Source organism: Lonchura striata, chromosome 23 (assembly GCF_046129695.1).
Source record: "Lonchura striata isolate bLonStr1 chromosome 23, bLonStr1.mat, whole genome shotgun sequence".
In the NCBI taxonomy this organism is placed as follows: Eukaryota; Metazoa; Chordata; class Aves; order Passeriformes; family Estrildidae; genus Lonchura; species Lonchura striata.
Genome location: NC_134625.1, coordinates 10745803 through 10759652, shown reverse-complemented (window position 1 = coordinate 10759652; position 13850 = coordinate 10745803). Strand labels below are relative to the sequence as shown.

Here is a 13850-nt window from a genome sequence, read left to right as displayed (position 1 = left end):
GCTGTAGTGCGGCGGCTATGCTGGGCGGCGGCCGCGCCGGCCTAGGCCGCCTGCGGATCAGCGCCGGGCGGTTGTGGCGGGGCCGGCGGAGCGCGGCGGCCATGGCCGGCGGCGACATGGGGCAGCGCATGGTCTGGGTGGACCTGGAGGTGCGGGCAGGCGCTGCGGGGCGCGGGGAAGGAGCGGGCGGGACGGGGGGCGCGGGCCCCGGGCGCGCTGACGCTGCCGCTCGCCCCTGGCAGATGACGGGCCTGGACGTGGAGAAGGACCAGATCCTGGAGATGGCGTGTCTGATCACCGACTGCGACCTCAACGTGCTGGCCGAGGTGAGCCGCGCGGCACCCCGCGGGCGCTCCCAGGGACAAAGTAACGCCGAGCGGCCCCGGCCCCGGCCCCGGCCCCGGCCCCGCACCGGCCCCGGCCCCGGCCCCGGCCCCGGCCCCGGCCCCGGCCCCGGCTCCGGCCCCGGCCCCGCACCGGCCCCGGCCCCGCACCGGCCCCGGCTCCGGCCCCGGCCCCGCACCGGCCCCGGCTCCGGCCCCGGCCCCGGCCCCGGCCCCGCACCGGCCCCGCACCGGCCCCGGCCCCGCACCGGCCCCGCACCGGCCCCGGCCCCGGCCCCGGCCCCGGCCCCGGCCCCGCACCGGCCCCGGCCCCGGCCCCGGCCCCGCACCGGCCCCGGCCCCGCACCGGCAGCGTGGGAGCGGCACCGAGCCCGGGACCTGCGTCACGCCGCACCGAGTGTCTCCGGGCTGACACTGCTCCGTGCTCCGTGCTCGGGACCGAACTTTGACGTGCTTCCAAACTTGTCTTCCCATGACCTTTTGTGCCTTCCTGTCCCCGACAGGGCCCGAACCTGATTATCAACCAGCCCGACGAGCTGCTGGAGAGCATGTCCGAGTGGTGCAAGGAGCACCACGGCAAGGTAAAACGCTCCTGTGCCTGGGCCGCGGGGAGACTGACGTGAATTCCGAGGGATCGGTGTAATTCTGAGAGATCGGCTGCACTGGGCTGTAATTCTGAGGGATCAGCAGCAGTGAGGCTCCCCTGGCAGCGGGGCCAGAATGGGATCTGTCGCTCAGGGATGTGCCGCTGGCTCGCATCTCCCAAGGCAGGGCTCAGCCTCCTTTCTCTCAGTGGGAGGCTGGGATTTGGGGTTTCGTTCCTTGGTCCTCTCACAGACCTGCTGGCCACCTCCTGCCTCTGTGGCATGCTGGTGTAGACTGGGTTGGGTTCAGATTCTGACAGCTCCTCCTGCTGAAGTCTTGCATAAAATAATTCCAGTGGGGAAGGGGAGGTGAAACTTGAATGCCTGAGTAAGAACAGGGGCAGGATCGTTGCAGAATAGTCCAGAGCCAGTCAAATGCAGATTTCTTCCTGTGGACTCCGGTGCATGTGGGATTAAACAGGCCTGTAAACACTGGGCTTTTGCCTGTCCCCTCAGTGCTGTAAGCCTTGTGGGTTTTTTCACTGAAAGCTTCACTTTTGCAGCAAGAGATTATTTTTAGTTCTTTGGGCCACCAAAGAAAGGTTCCTCCTTGCCAGCAGCAAGAGAGCAAATGGATTTTCCAGTCCCTGATGATGAATTGAAATTCAAGTTAGTTTTCAATTAAGGGCTGAAGTTTTAAGACATCCATAACCCCCCTTATTCTCCCTTCAGCATCTTGCTCTCCCTGGGAAGAATTAGCAAGAGTTTGAGAAATGAATATTAATTTACTGTGGTGGGTGCTTTTCCCTGCCCCAGTCAAGGATTCCGGCTCAGCTCAGCTCGGGAGTGAATTGGAGATGGTAGCATGCGTCCTTGCTGCTCCTGAGGAGCTACTTATTTTTAATTGACTAAGAGAAGAGAAGCAATTAGAATATAGATGAAAATGCTGCCACATAATGAATTTTTTAACCACCACTTGGATCTGTCAAGTAGATTTTTGCTGCACAGTCGTGGAAATATATAGCGTAGCCAGATGGAAATAAATCACTGAGAACACTTGGAGAGGATTTGACATTTAGCTATTGAAAAAAAAAAAAAAGGGAGGAACTTTCTTGATTTATAGGAATCTTGATAAACCCTGAAGGCAGGAGCCTGTTTATTTGTGTTCACTGGTACCTGCTGCTCCCTGCTGGGGAGGTGAGTGCCTCTCCTGAAATGGGGATATGAAGGGATGTAGCGCTCTCCTGGCTCAAGGATGTGCAGGTGGGTAAACAACGCCTCACATCTTGGGAACTGAAAAGAAGTCTGAGCAAGGAAATCCAAAAAAGGGAAGGAAAAAGTCCCAAACCCCCCAGGAAGGTCAGTGCTGTCAGGACTATGTACCTGTCTTGGTTTTCCTTACCAAGCAGGAGGTCCCTGAGGAGAGTAAAGGCTGGGGGTGCCCCAGAGAACTGAGGTATGGAGTTCAGGAGGCACCTGGGGAACAAACAGCACTCCAGGGCTTGACCTTTCACTGCAGAGTTAAACATTTACTTGAGAACTGGAGCATTCCTGGCAGTGCCTGTGACAGGGTGTTTCTGATTTACGACTTGGCTCTTTTTTGCAGTCTGGCCTCACTAAAGCTGTGAAGGAGAGTAAAATCTCGCTGCAGCAGGCAGAGTACGAGTTCCTGTCCTTCGTGCGGCAGCAGACACCCCCGGGGCTCTGTCCCCTCGCAGGTGAGGCACCTTTGTTCTGCACTACAGCACATCATCCATCCTGCGCTCCCTGCGGGATGAAGCACGCGCTGGCACGTGTGCCAGGGCTGGGTTCCTGTCCCGTGCTCTGTCTTCTCCTCCCTGCTATCCAGCCAAAGGCCGAGTAAGGATCTTCCAGGTGTCCTGTTACCCAGAACTGCTTTCAGAATCTCTGCTGAGTCAAATGAATACCAATGGCCACTTTCACTTGGCGAAAAACCCGATGTTGCTGTAATTCTTTGATATTTATCTGTGTGACACAAATTGTGGGAGTAGTAACTGGGGAATTACTAGAGGTATTAGTATTAAACCCCGTGTGATCGTGCAATGAAAATCTGACAAACCTTTACAATCATATTTGCTGGAAAATGGGATAAATGAGGTGCTTGTGAAGGGCTTTTCTTCCCCTGTGATCTCTCCCAGCTCGCTCCGCCTGCTGCTCGTTTCCATGTTGCTCTGTAGCGTCTTTGAAGAAACATCTTGTTTGTGTCTTTGTAGGTAACTCTGTTCATGCAGATAAGAAATTCCTTGACAAATACATGCCGCAGTTCATGAGGCACCTTCATTACAGGATCATTGATGTGAGCACTGTCAAGGAACTTTGCAGGTGAATGTTCCCCCAGTTAAGTGGTTTGATAGATAACCTGAGGGTGCTGGGGGCAGATCACAGCAGGGGGACTCGCAGGGCTGTGGCTTCCCCGGGTGTCAGTGAAACCAAGGTTCCTTCACCAAGTGTAACAAACCTGCAGCAGCCACCAGATGTGGCTTTGAATCCCAGTTTTGTTTTTAAGTGGCAGTTTTTCTGCTCACAGGCGCTGGTATCCAGAAGAATACGAGTTTGCACCAAAGAAGGCGGCTTCTCACAGGTGAGCTTTGTGCCTCTGCCACTGACAGAGCAGGGCTTGTCTTGCAGAGAGCTTTGCTCTTCCTGAGCAAGATATGGGGCTCCCTGTGAATTCCAGTATTCTGTGGATGATGCAGGTGGAGATGGTGTGCTTCTACACCCTGTCAGATGTTTGAATTCTCCTGTCCAAATCCTAGATAGTGTAGGGAAAGGGCTTATTAAAATCCAGAGAACCAGAAGTTTCCTCAGCCCTTCTGATTCACTCTGCTCTTCAAAGTGCATGTTTGTTTGCCATGCAATCAATCAGTCAGTGGGGGTTATCTGCCCTTCTTTTGGGCAGAGGTGGTCACAGAAACGCAAACATTTGAAAGTGTGAATGGGGGGTGAGAGTCCTGCTCCTGCCCGTTTCCTGAGCTTGGGTGGCAGGAAGGAGCCATGGAACCTCTGTGGCTCCGCTCTGATGTGCCTGTGCTGGGCAGGAGGGAGGCTCTGGTACACACAGAGGAGGAGGAGGAGGAGGGCTGGCTGTCGCAGAGGTCCTGGCTGAAGTGGTGGTTGATGTGCTGCTGCATAGAGCTGAGCCCTGAGCATGCCCTGGCTGGAGCTGGGCAGCTCTCCAGAGCCCCGTCTCTTCCCTGGGTTGGATTGTTTCTGACAGCGATGCTGTGACCCTGCTGGTTTCCACAGCTGTGTCCCAGGCTGACATAAATTGATAAGCCGTGTGGTACTCCCTGGCACGTTGGCACCACTGGACTTTTATTCCTTCCCTGAGACAATGAATGTTATTTTCATTTCTGACAGATGCACCTTCCATGTACATCAGTTTGGTTTCCTGCAGCCTGGAAGTTTTCAGCAGCATTGGGATGTGGGCATAGCTGGAGATGTACCCAGGCTCTTTGAAACCCTCCTTAATTCTCTTTCAGAGCACTTGATGACATCAGGGAAAGCATCAAAGAACTCCAGTTCTACAGAGACCACATCTTTAAGAGGAAAACGGATGAGAAGAAAAGGAAACTGATTGAGAACGGGGAAAGCGATAAAGCTGCCAGCTGATTTCCCCTCCTGTCACACCAACCCGTAGCACACAGTAGATGCGTCTCCTGGTTTTTTTTTCGTTTGCCAGTCTCTTGGGAAGCTGCACCCTGGGTTACCTTGTTTCTTACCAGCTGTTCAATGCAGACAGAAGCCTGAGTTGCTGCTGCTTTTCAGTTTGAGCGGGGGATCGGCACGCTGGGCCTCAGCAGCGCCCGGGTTCGGATGTTCTAGGTAAAACACGCTGTTTGATACTCCTTGCACCTGGTTTGAGGTGCAGTCTTTCACGACACAATAAAACAGGTCAGTTGAAAGATGGTGGTTTTGGACAGCCTTTCTTTGGTGCTCGCCACGCTGCTCCTGGCCTCCCCTGGGCTGTCCTGGAGCGGGAGCTGCTGGCCCATAAACCAGAGGGTGTAATGGAGCGCGGGGTGTGCGGCTCCCAGGCATGTTTTTATTATGGGCATTAATAATAATGGCCATCCAGGGCTTCTCAATCCTGCTGATTGTTGGAACACCTGCTCTGCCAGCCCTGGGAATGATTGTTATTGCAGAGAGGCCGTTAAAATGGTTAATGGGGCAAATAAATGAGTCTGTGAAATGTCTCTCTCCTCTGTCACCACTCCCAGGTAAGTTGGCAATTCCAGAGAGATTTGTTTTCTGTGTGGGCAGGCTTGGTGCTGAGGGACATCCCTGCAGAGCGTTATCCACCACAGCCAGCACCTGCAGGAATGTCTGGATGCATTCCTGTGGAGATGCTGGCCCCAGCCTCTGGGGCCCTGGGATGGCGCCGTGTTGGAGCTGAGGACACGCAGTTCACCCTTGTTCCAGCAGCTCCATGGACCCACATCACAGCCACGTGCCACCAGAATTCACTTTGTCTTTCATTTCCGTGTTAGTTTTCTCCCCTTCTCTTGACTTCTTTCTGACCTACTTCTCCTGCTTTTCATATTTTATTCCTTGTTAAGATGCTTTTGTTTTTCTTGAAACATTTTTTAAGGAAAATATGCCACCTGTGTTTATACATTTTTAAATATTGTTCATTTGTGCTTCTGAAGTAACGGTGCCGTATGGAGGATTTTTATCTCGTCTCCCTGTGTTATGCAATAGCATTCGTGGTTTTCTGTGCTGGCATCATTTGAGGTTCCAATTTAGTACAAATTTGTCATGCACTTGGGAGAGCACAGATAAGCCCCACCAAAGCGGGTGTTATTTTGGGCTGGAAACAAAATTCCCTCCTGCAGCAGGGGCTGGGGAGAGGGAACAGCAAGGACCCCCTGGCTTTGCACCCTTCCCTTCTGTAGGAGCACTTACACCAGTTGTTTCTGTGCTCTGAAAGCTCCATCAGCATCACACAGTCACGGAGGTTCCAGATACAGGGATGCAAATAAATCTCTTTTTGGGCGTGGTAGCTAAAAGAATTCCTCAAAGGCAAATACAGAGTGTGCCTGGGTCCCTTGGCTCCACCCTTTTCTCCTGGATCGAGGTGTTTAACAGCACATCAAACCTGCAACTGCAGCAGGAGTTTGTGCTCCTGTTTGGAACAGGAATCCCCACAGCTCCAGTGCTGCCAGCATGGAGAGTTCCCGTGTGCAAACTCCTTCCAGACATAGCCATTGGAGCCTCCCACAATGGCAAAAAGAGCAACCAGTTATCCTCCCTCCTTCCCTCCTTCTCCTTCATCTTTTCTCTGCCCTTCCCCGCACGTGTCATTCTCTCCATCAATCCACACTGCAATATTTGGGCACAAACCACAGAAATCAGGAAAAATACCAGCTCATGCTACACTTTTGCCCAGCTTCAGTGCGGTCTGCTCTCATTCTCTTTTTTTTAGAGAAATCCTCCTGCTCCCAGGCACAGCTGCTAGCTCCACCACAATGGGCCAGAGGAACTTCTGCCCTCTGGCAGACAACATCAACCGTACGAAGGCAGGGGATGAAACAGAAACCCTCAAGCAACGTCCCCCCAGTTCACCGGGGCTGAGCTGGATACTTGGAGGTGGCAGGGATGTGCTGGGGACACTGCTCAGCCTACCCTGGCACCGCTGCCAGTGCTGCCCACTGGCCCTGGGAGCTGCCGGGTGCAGCTGCATTGGCTCAAGGTCGGCTGCAGAGCGCCTGGAATAGAAAACCTTCAGACACAATTTTTGTCTCTTTTTTTCCTCCCACTGCCACTGATGATACCCTTTTACTGGAATAACTCTCTCCTGCTGACAGATAAGCTTTTAGGATAGTGAAATCTCTGTGACACTTTAAGTGCCCTAAATAACAAAACAAGGACATGCAAGATTACCCTGTGACTACTCTGTAAAACACAACTTGTCAGAAGTTGCCACAGCCACCCAGGCCCCACGAGGACAGGGCGCCCCGGACCCAGGACTGGCCTGGCACAGGAGAGCGAGCGGAACAGCGTGAGCAGAGGAATGAGAGGGGAAGGGCCAAACGGGTTGGTGTGAGCGACAGCCTCCCAGGCCATGGGACGGAGGGTCCCTCTGGACTCGGGGACCTGTCTCTCTGCCGCTGCCCCACTGATGGATGGGACCCAAATGGCCACAAATTGCCGGGTGCTGCAGCGATGCTTTATCCCCGCGCCGGAGGAGCTGCCAGCGGCAGTGCGGTGCCACGTGCGGGGCACGGGCTGTCAGTCAAGTGCCAAGGCAGGGAGAGGTGACAGTGAGATCCATTCCCCAGCACTAACAGCAGCGGTGAGAAGAGCATAAATGGGTGTGATAATGGTGTGACAGGGCCTAGCAGACACCGTATTTTGGAAAAGAAAACAATTATCTGGTGAGTCAAGTGGCACCTACTGACCCCTCAGCTCTGGCCACTGAGGGCAGGTTACAGACTGCAAATCCTTCTGCTTTCCTAAGACCAGGCTTTGGTGTTTACCCTCAAAACCCCCTTTTCTGGGAAGTCTGTTCTGAAAAACCATGCAGCCTGTGTGAGGGCACAGCTGGGGAAACTGCCTGGCACCTTCTCCAGAGTGCTCTCCTGCACTGCACTTGCAAAAGAATTAAACTGGTGTCTGCTCCCAACCCGACAGACAAGACCGGAGGGAGGATCACGCTCTCCAAACTTTGCAGAAGGGAAATGAAGCACAGAGAGATGAAGTGACCTCCTTAAGGTCGCATGGGGAATTTGTAGTGGAGCCAAGAACTGAGCTGAGATCTCCAGGGTCCTCATCTACTTCTTCCACTGTAAGATATTCCTTCCACTTTCCCTCCAGCCAAGTTAAAAATAAAACTGAGTTTCACGTCCCTTTGGCTGCAACGTGACTCCAGAGCAGCAGTCTGGTCTGTGAGCTGCCAGGGCTGCAGCACCAAAGGGCCTGCCTGGCTCTCTGCACTGCCCAGTCCTTTGGGGGATGGCTGCATGCATGGGTATATATTTGTGAGCATATATATTAGTTATGTGGCACTTTCTGCCTCACAATTAAATGGAGCCTCTTCATAGGCCCTTTGAAGCAAATCTCTGTCGGTTCAGAGAAACTTCCATCACCAGCCAGTGCTCTGCAGTGCTTTCCTCATTGCTCCTGCCAGTCAGAATGAAACTGCTCACAACGACAGCAAAGGTGTCTCTGGATTCCCAGCGCCATCACACACACAAAGCCAGCCCTTTCTTGGAGGGGAAATGCCTGCAGTGGTATCTGCAGCGAGCCCTCAGCATGTCCTGAGGGCTGGGCAGCAGCGTGGAAGGCTCCCCTGCTGTCCTCACTGTGGACTCTGGATGTCTGTACCCCCCCAATGCCCCCACGAGTCCTCCAACCTGTTGCCCGCTTCCATTTCTGTGCTCTGCTCACCAAGCCCCCTGACAGGAGCTGCCTTTGCAGCAGGGACACCCAGGGCCGGTGGGACCTTCCCTGCCGGGGGCATCTGCAATGCCCTCGCCTTTCCCTGTGCAAGTTTTGACACTCAACCCGCCGCTCGTTAACAGCCCGAGAAACATCCCCAGCCGCTCTCCGGGGCTGCCGCTCCCGCGGCATCGCTGCTGTTGCTGCAGCCGGGCTCGTGGTGTCTCCCGAACACCGGGAGCTGCGAGCAGCGGCTCCGGAGGGAGCCGGGGCCAGCGTGGGGATGCTCACGGAGCCCACGGCTCCCTCGGGCAGCTCTGCTGCCACTGCTCCTGCAGTCAGGGGGAGGTCTGAAGGGTACCAGCTACCTCTCTAGGCATAATCCCTTCTTTCCACAGGGAAGAAGAGTTTCTGCAGGAATTACATTGTTCTTTGTTTCCAGGGAGGACAAGGAGGGAGAAGCCCTGGCTGAATCCCCCTGTAGGTATCTGTGTAAGCCCAGGACCGGTGGCATGTGTCAGCACAGAATCCCACCCCTCTGATTCCCCCAGGACTGGAGTCACACCTTGCTGCTGTCACTCTGGCCTTCTGCCCCACCTCGGGCAGCAGTGCAGTTTGGGATGATGTTTTTGGTCTGTGAGCCTCTGCAGGGGACAGGCTGGCTGGGCCCAGCAGAAGGTACCAGCTGAGGAGCAAGCCCACAGCTGCAGAGCCCCTGGAGAAGTGGGCTCCACAGGGAATCCTCTCGCCAGCCCAGGCTCTCGAGCAGCCACGCAGCGAGACGGCGCAGGAGGAGATGGGGGCTCCAGCCCTGCAGGCTCCGGGCCAGGCTGTGCCATCAGAGTGGGGCTGATCAAATCCCCCAGCCACAACAAACGGGGACAAGGAAAGGAAAGGAAAGGAGGGGAATGCGTTCCTGGCATGAACGGCTGCACGGCTCCGGGCAGGAGAGCTGCATGCACTGCATGCACCGTGGAGAAAGGACCCTGCTCTCCTGCTTCTGACCACACCACGTCTTGCCTCACTGCAACGGATCTGCTTTCATGTCGGGCAGCAAAAATGCCAACAATATGTTCTGGGACAATTATTTCCCTTTCCAGAGGGACAAAGTGACTCGTCTTGAGGTCCTTCCCGTGTCCACTGCTGTGTGCTCTAATTGCCCCAAGTTGCTCTACCTGGAGAGAGCCTTAATACATAATTATATACCATTAGCAATGAGAATAACATGACAACTGCTTTGGATAATCATGGAGAGCACTGTTCCTGCCAGTCTCCTAGCTACCACAGCACACACGTATTGGGCTCAATTTGTACAAGAGGGCATTTTGGAAGAATTATCTGAAGCTGGAAATAAGAACAGCAGACACACAGTCCTGGTTTCATGGGACTCAGATGGAAACCTATGGGGAAATTCACTGCAAAGGCACATCAACTAGTAGGATTTTTAATTTTTTAAACCCACCCTAATTAAGAGCAGAGGTAGCATAGCCCAAAGGAAGCCTTCAGAAGACTGCAGATGCTCTCTGCCTGAAGATCGTGTGATATCTGGTGTTGATTTAAAGACTCTGGGAAGCTGCACTGCCATCCCTAGGTAAACTGTTCCCATGTTTTATGGCTATGCTGCTAAGAATTTGTCTCATATTTCTTGCCTGAATTTGTCTTACTTTCATTCCTAACCACTAAGGATAATTTTGCTTTTCCCTGTCCCTCTGCCCAGCCACATGCTATCAGGATTTCCCTCTTCCTGGGCAGGCATGGCACTGTCAGCACTGCCTCAGCCACTCCTGTCAGCACACCTCATACCTTTGCTTCTCTTCTTCCTGATTTCTAGAGCTGTGCATCCCCATTTTCTAGAAATCAACCTTACAACTCCAGTGTGTAAACCCCACTTAATTGCTGTGGGGATGTGCTCAAGTCTTTCTTGTAAAATGGAAATCATCTTTCTTGCCTGAAGCACCACAGCAACTCCCATCTCACCCTCCCCCAGACTCCCTGCTTTGTCCTCCCCACAGCAGGACCAGGTTTTAATCCATCACAACAGCAAGAATCATGCCATCCCATTGCCCTGGGACATTGGAGGCTGCTGGAAGTTGCTGTTGCCCACGCTGCTGCAGTGTGCTGCAGGACTGGGTGCTCCCTGCTGGGGGATGGTGCTGGTGCTTCCCCCGAGAACGGAGCCCATGGCAGGGAGCTGCCCCCATTTCCTCCCTGCCCAGTGTGTGGTCTGGTGTGCTGCAGGATGCCACTCGCTCCCTCATGCTCCCCCAGCTCTTCCCTTTGACGTGTTTTTCAGCCTGAAGGACAGCGCTGTCAACCTGTCCCTGGAGAATGAAGAAAAGCAAACAGGAACCTTCGGAGGTGCTCCGAGTGCCAAGGACGAGGCTGGCTGCTGCCAAGGTCACAGGCATGAGGATATTCATCTTCATTCCTCACCATCACCATCCAGCCCTAGCCGGGGAGAATCGAGCTGCTTCCGGCTGCACGTGTTTAAAGGATGAGGGAGCACAGGATGGTTCAAGAGGAGATTGCTTCATAAGACAATGGCTGAGCTGATAATGCCAGCTAAAGTCGGGCCACTGGGGACCTCTTACAATTTTAAGATCCAATCAACTTTAAAATATTACTGTCTCAGGCAGGCGACAAGTCTTGGAGCAGAAAACAAGTGATCCTGTTTTATTTACGGAGGAAAAGATGTTCTCCCTGTCCTCACCCACATATTGAAATATTAATGGTGTTTGTCTGCGTAGCTGTGTTAACATCACATTTCCAGAGCTCAATCTATAAAAGCTCTGCTTAAACACTTAATGCCGTGATGCTGGCTGCCCGGGAGAAGTGGACAGCAGGGATGCAGAGGGCAGGGGCAGCAAGGACAGGAAGAAATGGCTCAGGGAGAGGCTGCAGTCAGAAAGGTCTGTATCTCAATCCCCCTCTCTTCCCAGTGAAGCCTCTGGCTCCATCACCTTCCTGGTGGCCACATGTCACTGCTCTGGAGCAGCTCATCCAGCACCAGCAGATGCCCAGCCTTTCGAGGAGACTGTGACCTTGGGTTAGGAACTCCAAAATTTTCAGGTGCATCTGACCTCATTCACCCCTCGTAGGTGCCATCCAGCAATTACACAAATTCCTGCAAAGTTCAAGCCTTGCCTGCAGGAACTGAGCTTGAGAGCAGTCCCCCAGCAGCAGCCACGCTCTGGTGTCTGGGCTGCTCATGCTGCAACCCTGCTCCCTACCTGTTGGGATGCTGACAGAGAGCCCGGGAGCTCCTGCAGCCAGTCTGAGCGCTGGGTACGGCTGCTGCTGTCTGCGAAGAGCTTGCTTGACACATCATCACTCTGCCTTAGCCTGTGGCCACAGCGGGATGGCAGCAGTGAGGACTGCATTATACATTTTATCATAAACACAAAAGCAACAACTACCACAGATTCTTAATAAAAATGTGTCTCTGGCGCCCGTGCAGAGCGTGAGTTAAACATTGCACCATCAAGCAATTTGCAGCGCCTGTACATGCGATCGTGCAAACGTCCCCAAAGTGCCCCACGGAAAAGTCAATAACATCAATAAAATCAACAACAAATAAAAGCAGCCTGGCTCAGCAGCAAGCTGTGTTCACAGGGAGCATCTCAGAGACCTTTTGAGCAGGCTTAGTGTGAGAAGCATCCCCATGTTTGGGGAGGACGGGCGCTCCCCTCCCCGAGAGCAGCTGCTGTGACAATTACCATCCAAGGACAGGAGCCTGGCATTGCCCTGTGCCCACTCTGCAGCACAGCAGCCTTCAGATGGCCAGCAGTGCACTGCCTCTGCATGCCACTGAGCATCCCTGGCACCTCTAACAGCATCCAGTCATCCCAGCTGTCTCCAGGAGCTATCATGATAGAAGCAATAGGTAAGAGCCATTTTTGCAACCTACTGCCCTTTGCTGGGATATAAAAGAGCTCTCCCAAAACTCTCTATCCTCTCCTGTGTTGCCTGACACTGCCCTCCTCTTCCCACCTGCCAGGACCTGTGCTCTAAGTCATGCACCTTCTTTTATTATGTGCCCATTCATCCATCCCTGAAATTCACATTCCTCTTCCTTTATGAAGAATTAACTTGTTGGAGCTGATTTATGAAGACTGGCAGGCACCTGTGCTGGAGCAGGGCTCTAATACGTTCATCATGAAGTCCTGTAGTTATTCCTAAAAGAGCTCATGTTAATGCCTCACATTAAAATTCATACTTTATTTTTACATAACTAGATGACTCTCTGCAATCTTTAAGATATGCCCTTCAGAGCCTGGATTTCTTCTTTTTTTTTAAATTTCTTTTTTTTGTGAGGGATTGAAGCTGCATGGTGACAGCTTCTCATAAATACGGGGTGGCATTGGTGCAGGGTGGCAGGGCGCGTGCTTGCTGCATGTTGTGTGCCTCAGGTGTGACTGACAGCGAGGACTCACCAAGGGACATCCTCTGTCAAACCTAACTCGCTTTTGGCAGTGCAGCACAGAACCATTTCCTTAAGAACACAACCTTTCCCCATCTCCTTTTGCTAACAGGGCCAGCTTGCACTGGAAAAGCAGCGGGTTGAGCTCTGCACTCTTCTGGAGGAGCTACAATAGGCGCGGGGCGAGCGGAGCTGGAGCGGGGGAGCAGCTCCCAGGGAGCCTTTGGTGTGAGGAAGTGATGGGCATGAAAGAAGCGCTGCAGGGAGCACAGGCCTGAATTGTTTGCCCTTTCAATCCAGTGTGTTTCATTCCCTGGTAGAAACAAATCTGCTGTAACCCACTAAATTTGGCACAAGTTCAGCTCAAAGTATAATTGCCCTCAAAACGCAGCTGGCCAAACTCAAGCCTGGCCTCACATCCCCCGTTTTCCTGACACGTTTCCCTTTGGGTGTCAAACACACCTGAGGGATGACCGAGGACCCTCAGCAGTGTGGGGACAGGGCTGCTGGCAGCCCCACAGGGCTCTCCCCCTCTCCCCCTGCCCACGCCGCTCAGAGCCAGCCCTGCGGGAAGGCGTTGGTGGGAACAAAGCACCGCGAGCGAACAACCGGCTCCAGCATTCCGCTGCGGAGCATAATTGACCACTGAAAGCCTGAGCTACAGTTCTAATTTGATAGGACTGTAATAAATTGTGTTTCCTGCTCTCAGATGCAGAGAGAGAAAGAAAAGGAGTGGGAAAGTTAATCTGGATGTTTTTTTTTCACATCACTGCAGCAGAAAAACCTCATCCCTTGTTATTGTTTATGTTCAGAGCAGACTGCTGTGTTGGAAACACACACGGATGATCCCCGCCCCAAAGGAGGTCTGTCCTCAGCCAGGCAGATACAGAGGCCAGCTGTGGCACAGCTGTGGCACAACTTTTGGCCTTCTCTGAGGGATGTGGGGCTTGCAGGAGCTGAGGAGTCAGGATGGCTCTGAGCAGGAGCGGCCACGCTAAGTGTGCCACTGGCATTGGCCACCATCCAGGCCATCAGGGAGCGAGTGGATATCTTAATCCTGCTCCCACCCTGGATCTGATCCAAGACAGACTGAAGCCAATG

General features: G+C 53.6%; 1 protein-coding gene across 1 annotated transcript; it reads left to right on the top strand.

Moving 5' to 3' along the window:
* Positions 1-17: 17 nt before the first annotated feature.
* On the top strand, positions 18-4854 carry REXO2 (RNA exonuclease 2). The gene is made up of 7 exons (XM_021530040.2): positions 18-149; positions 243-326; positions 848-925; positions 2535-2646; positions 3163-3271; positions 3477-3530; positions 4432-4854. Exons 1-7 carry the CDS (start codon positions 18-20, stop codon positions 4559-4561), a joined length of 699 nt encoding a protein of 232 aa, XP_021385715.1. The 3' UTR covers positions 4562-4854.
* Positions 4855-13850: the final 8996 nt, after the last annotated feature.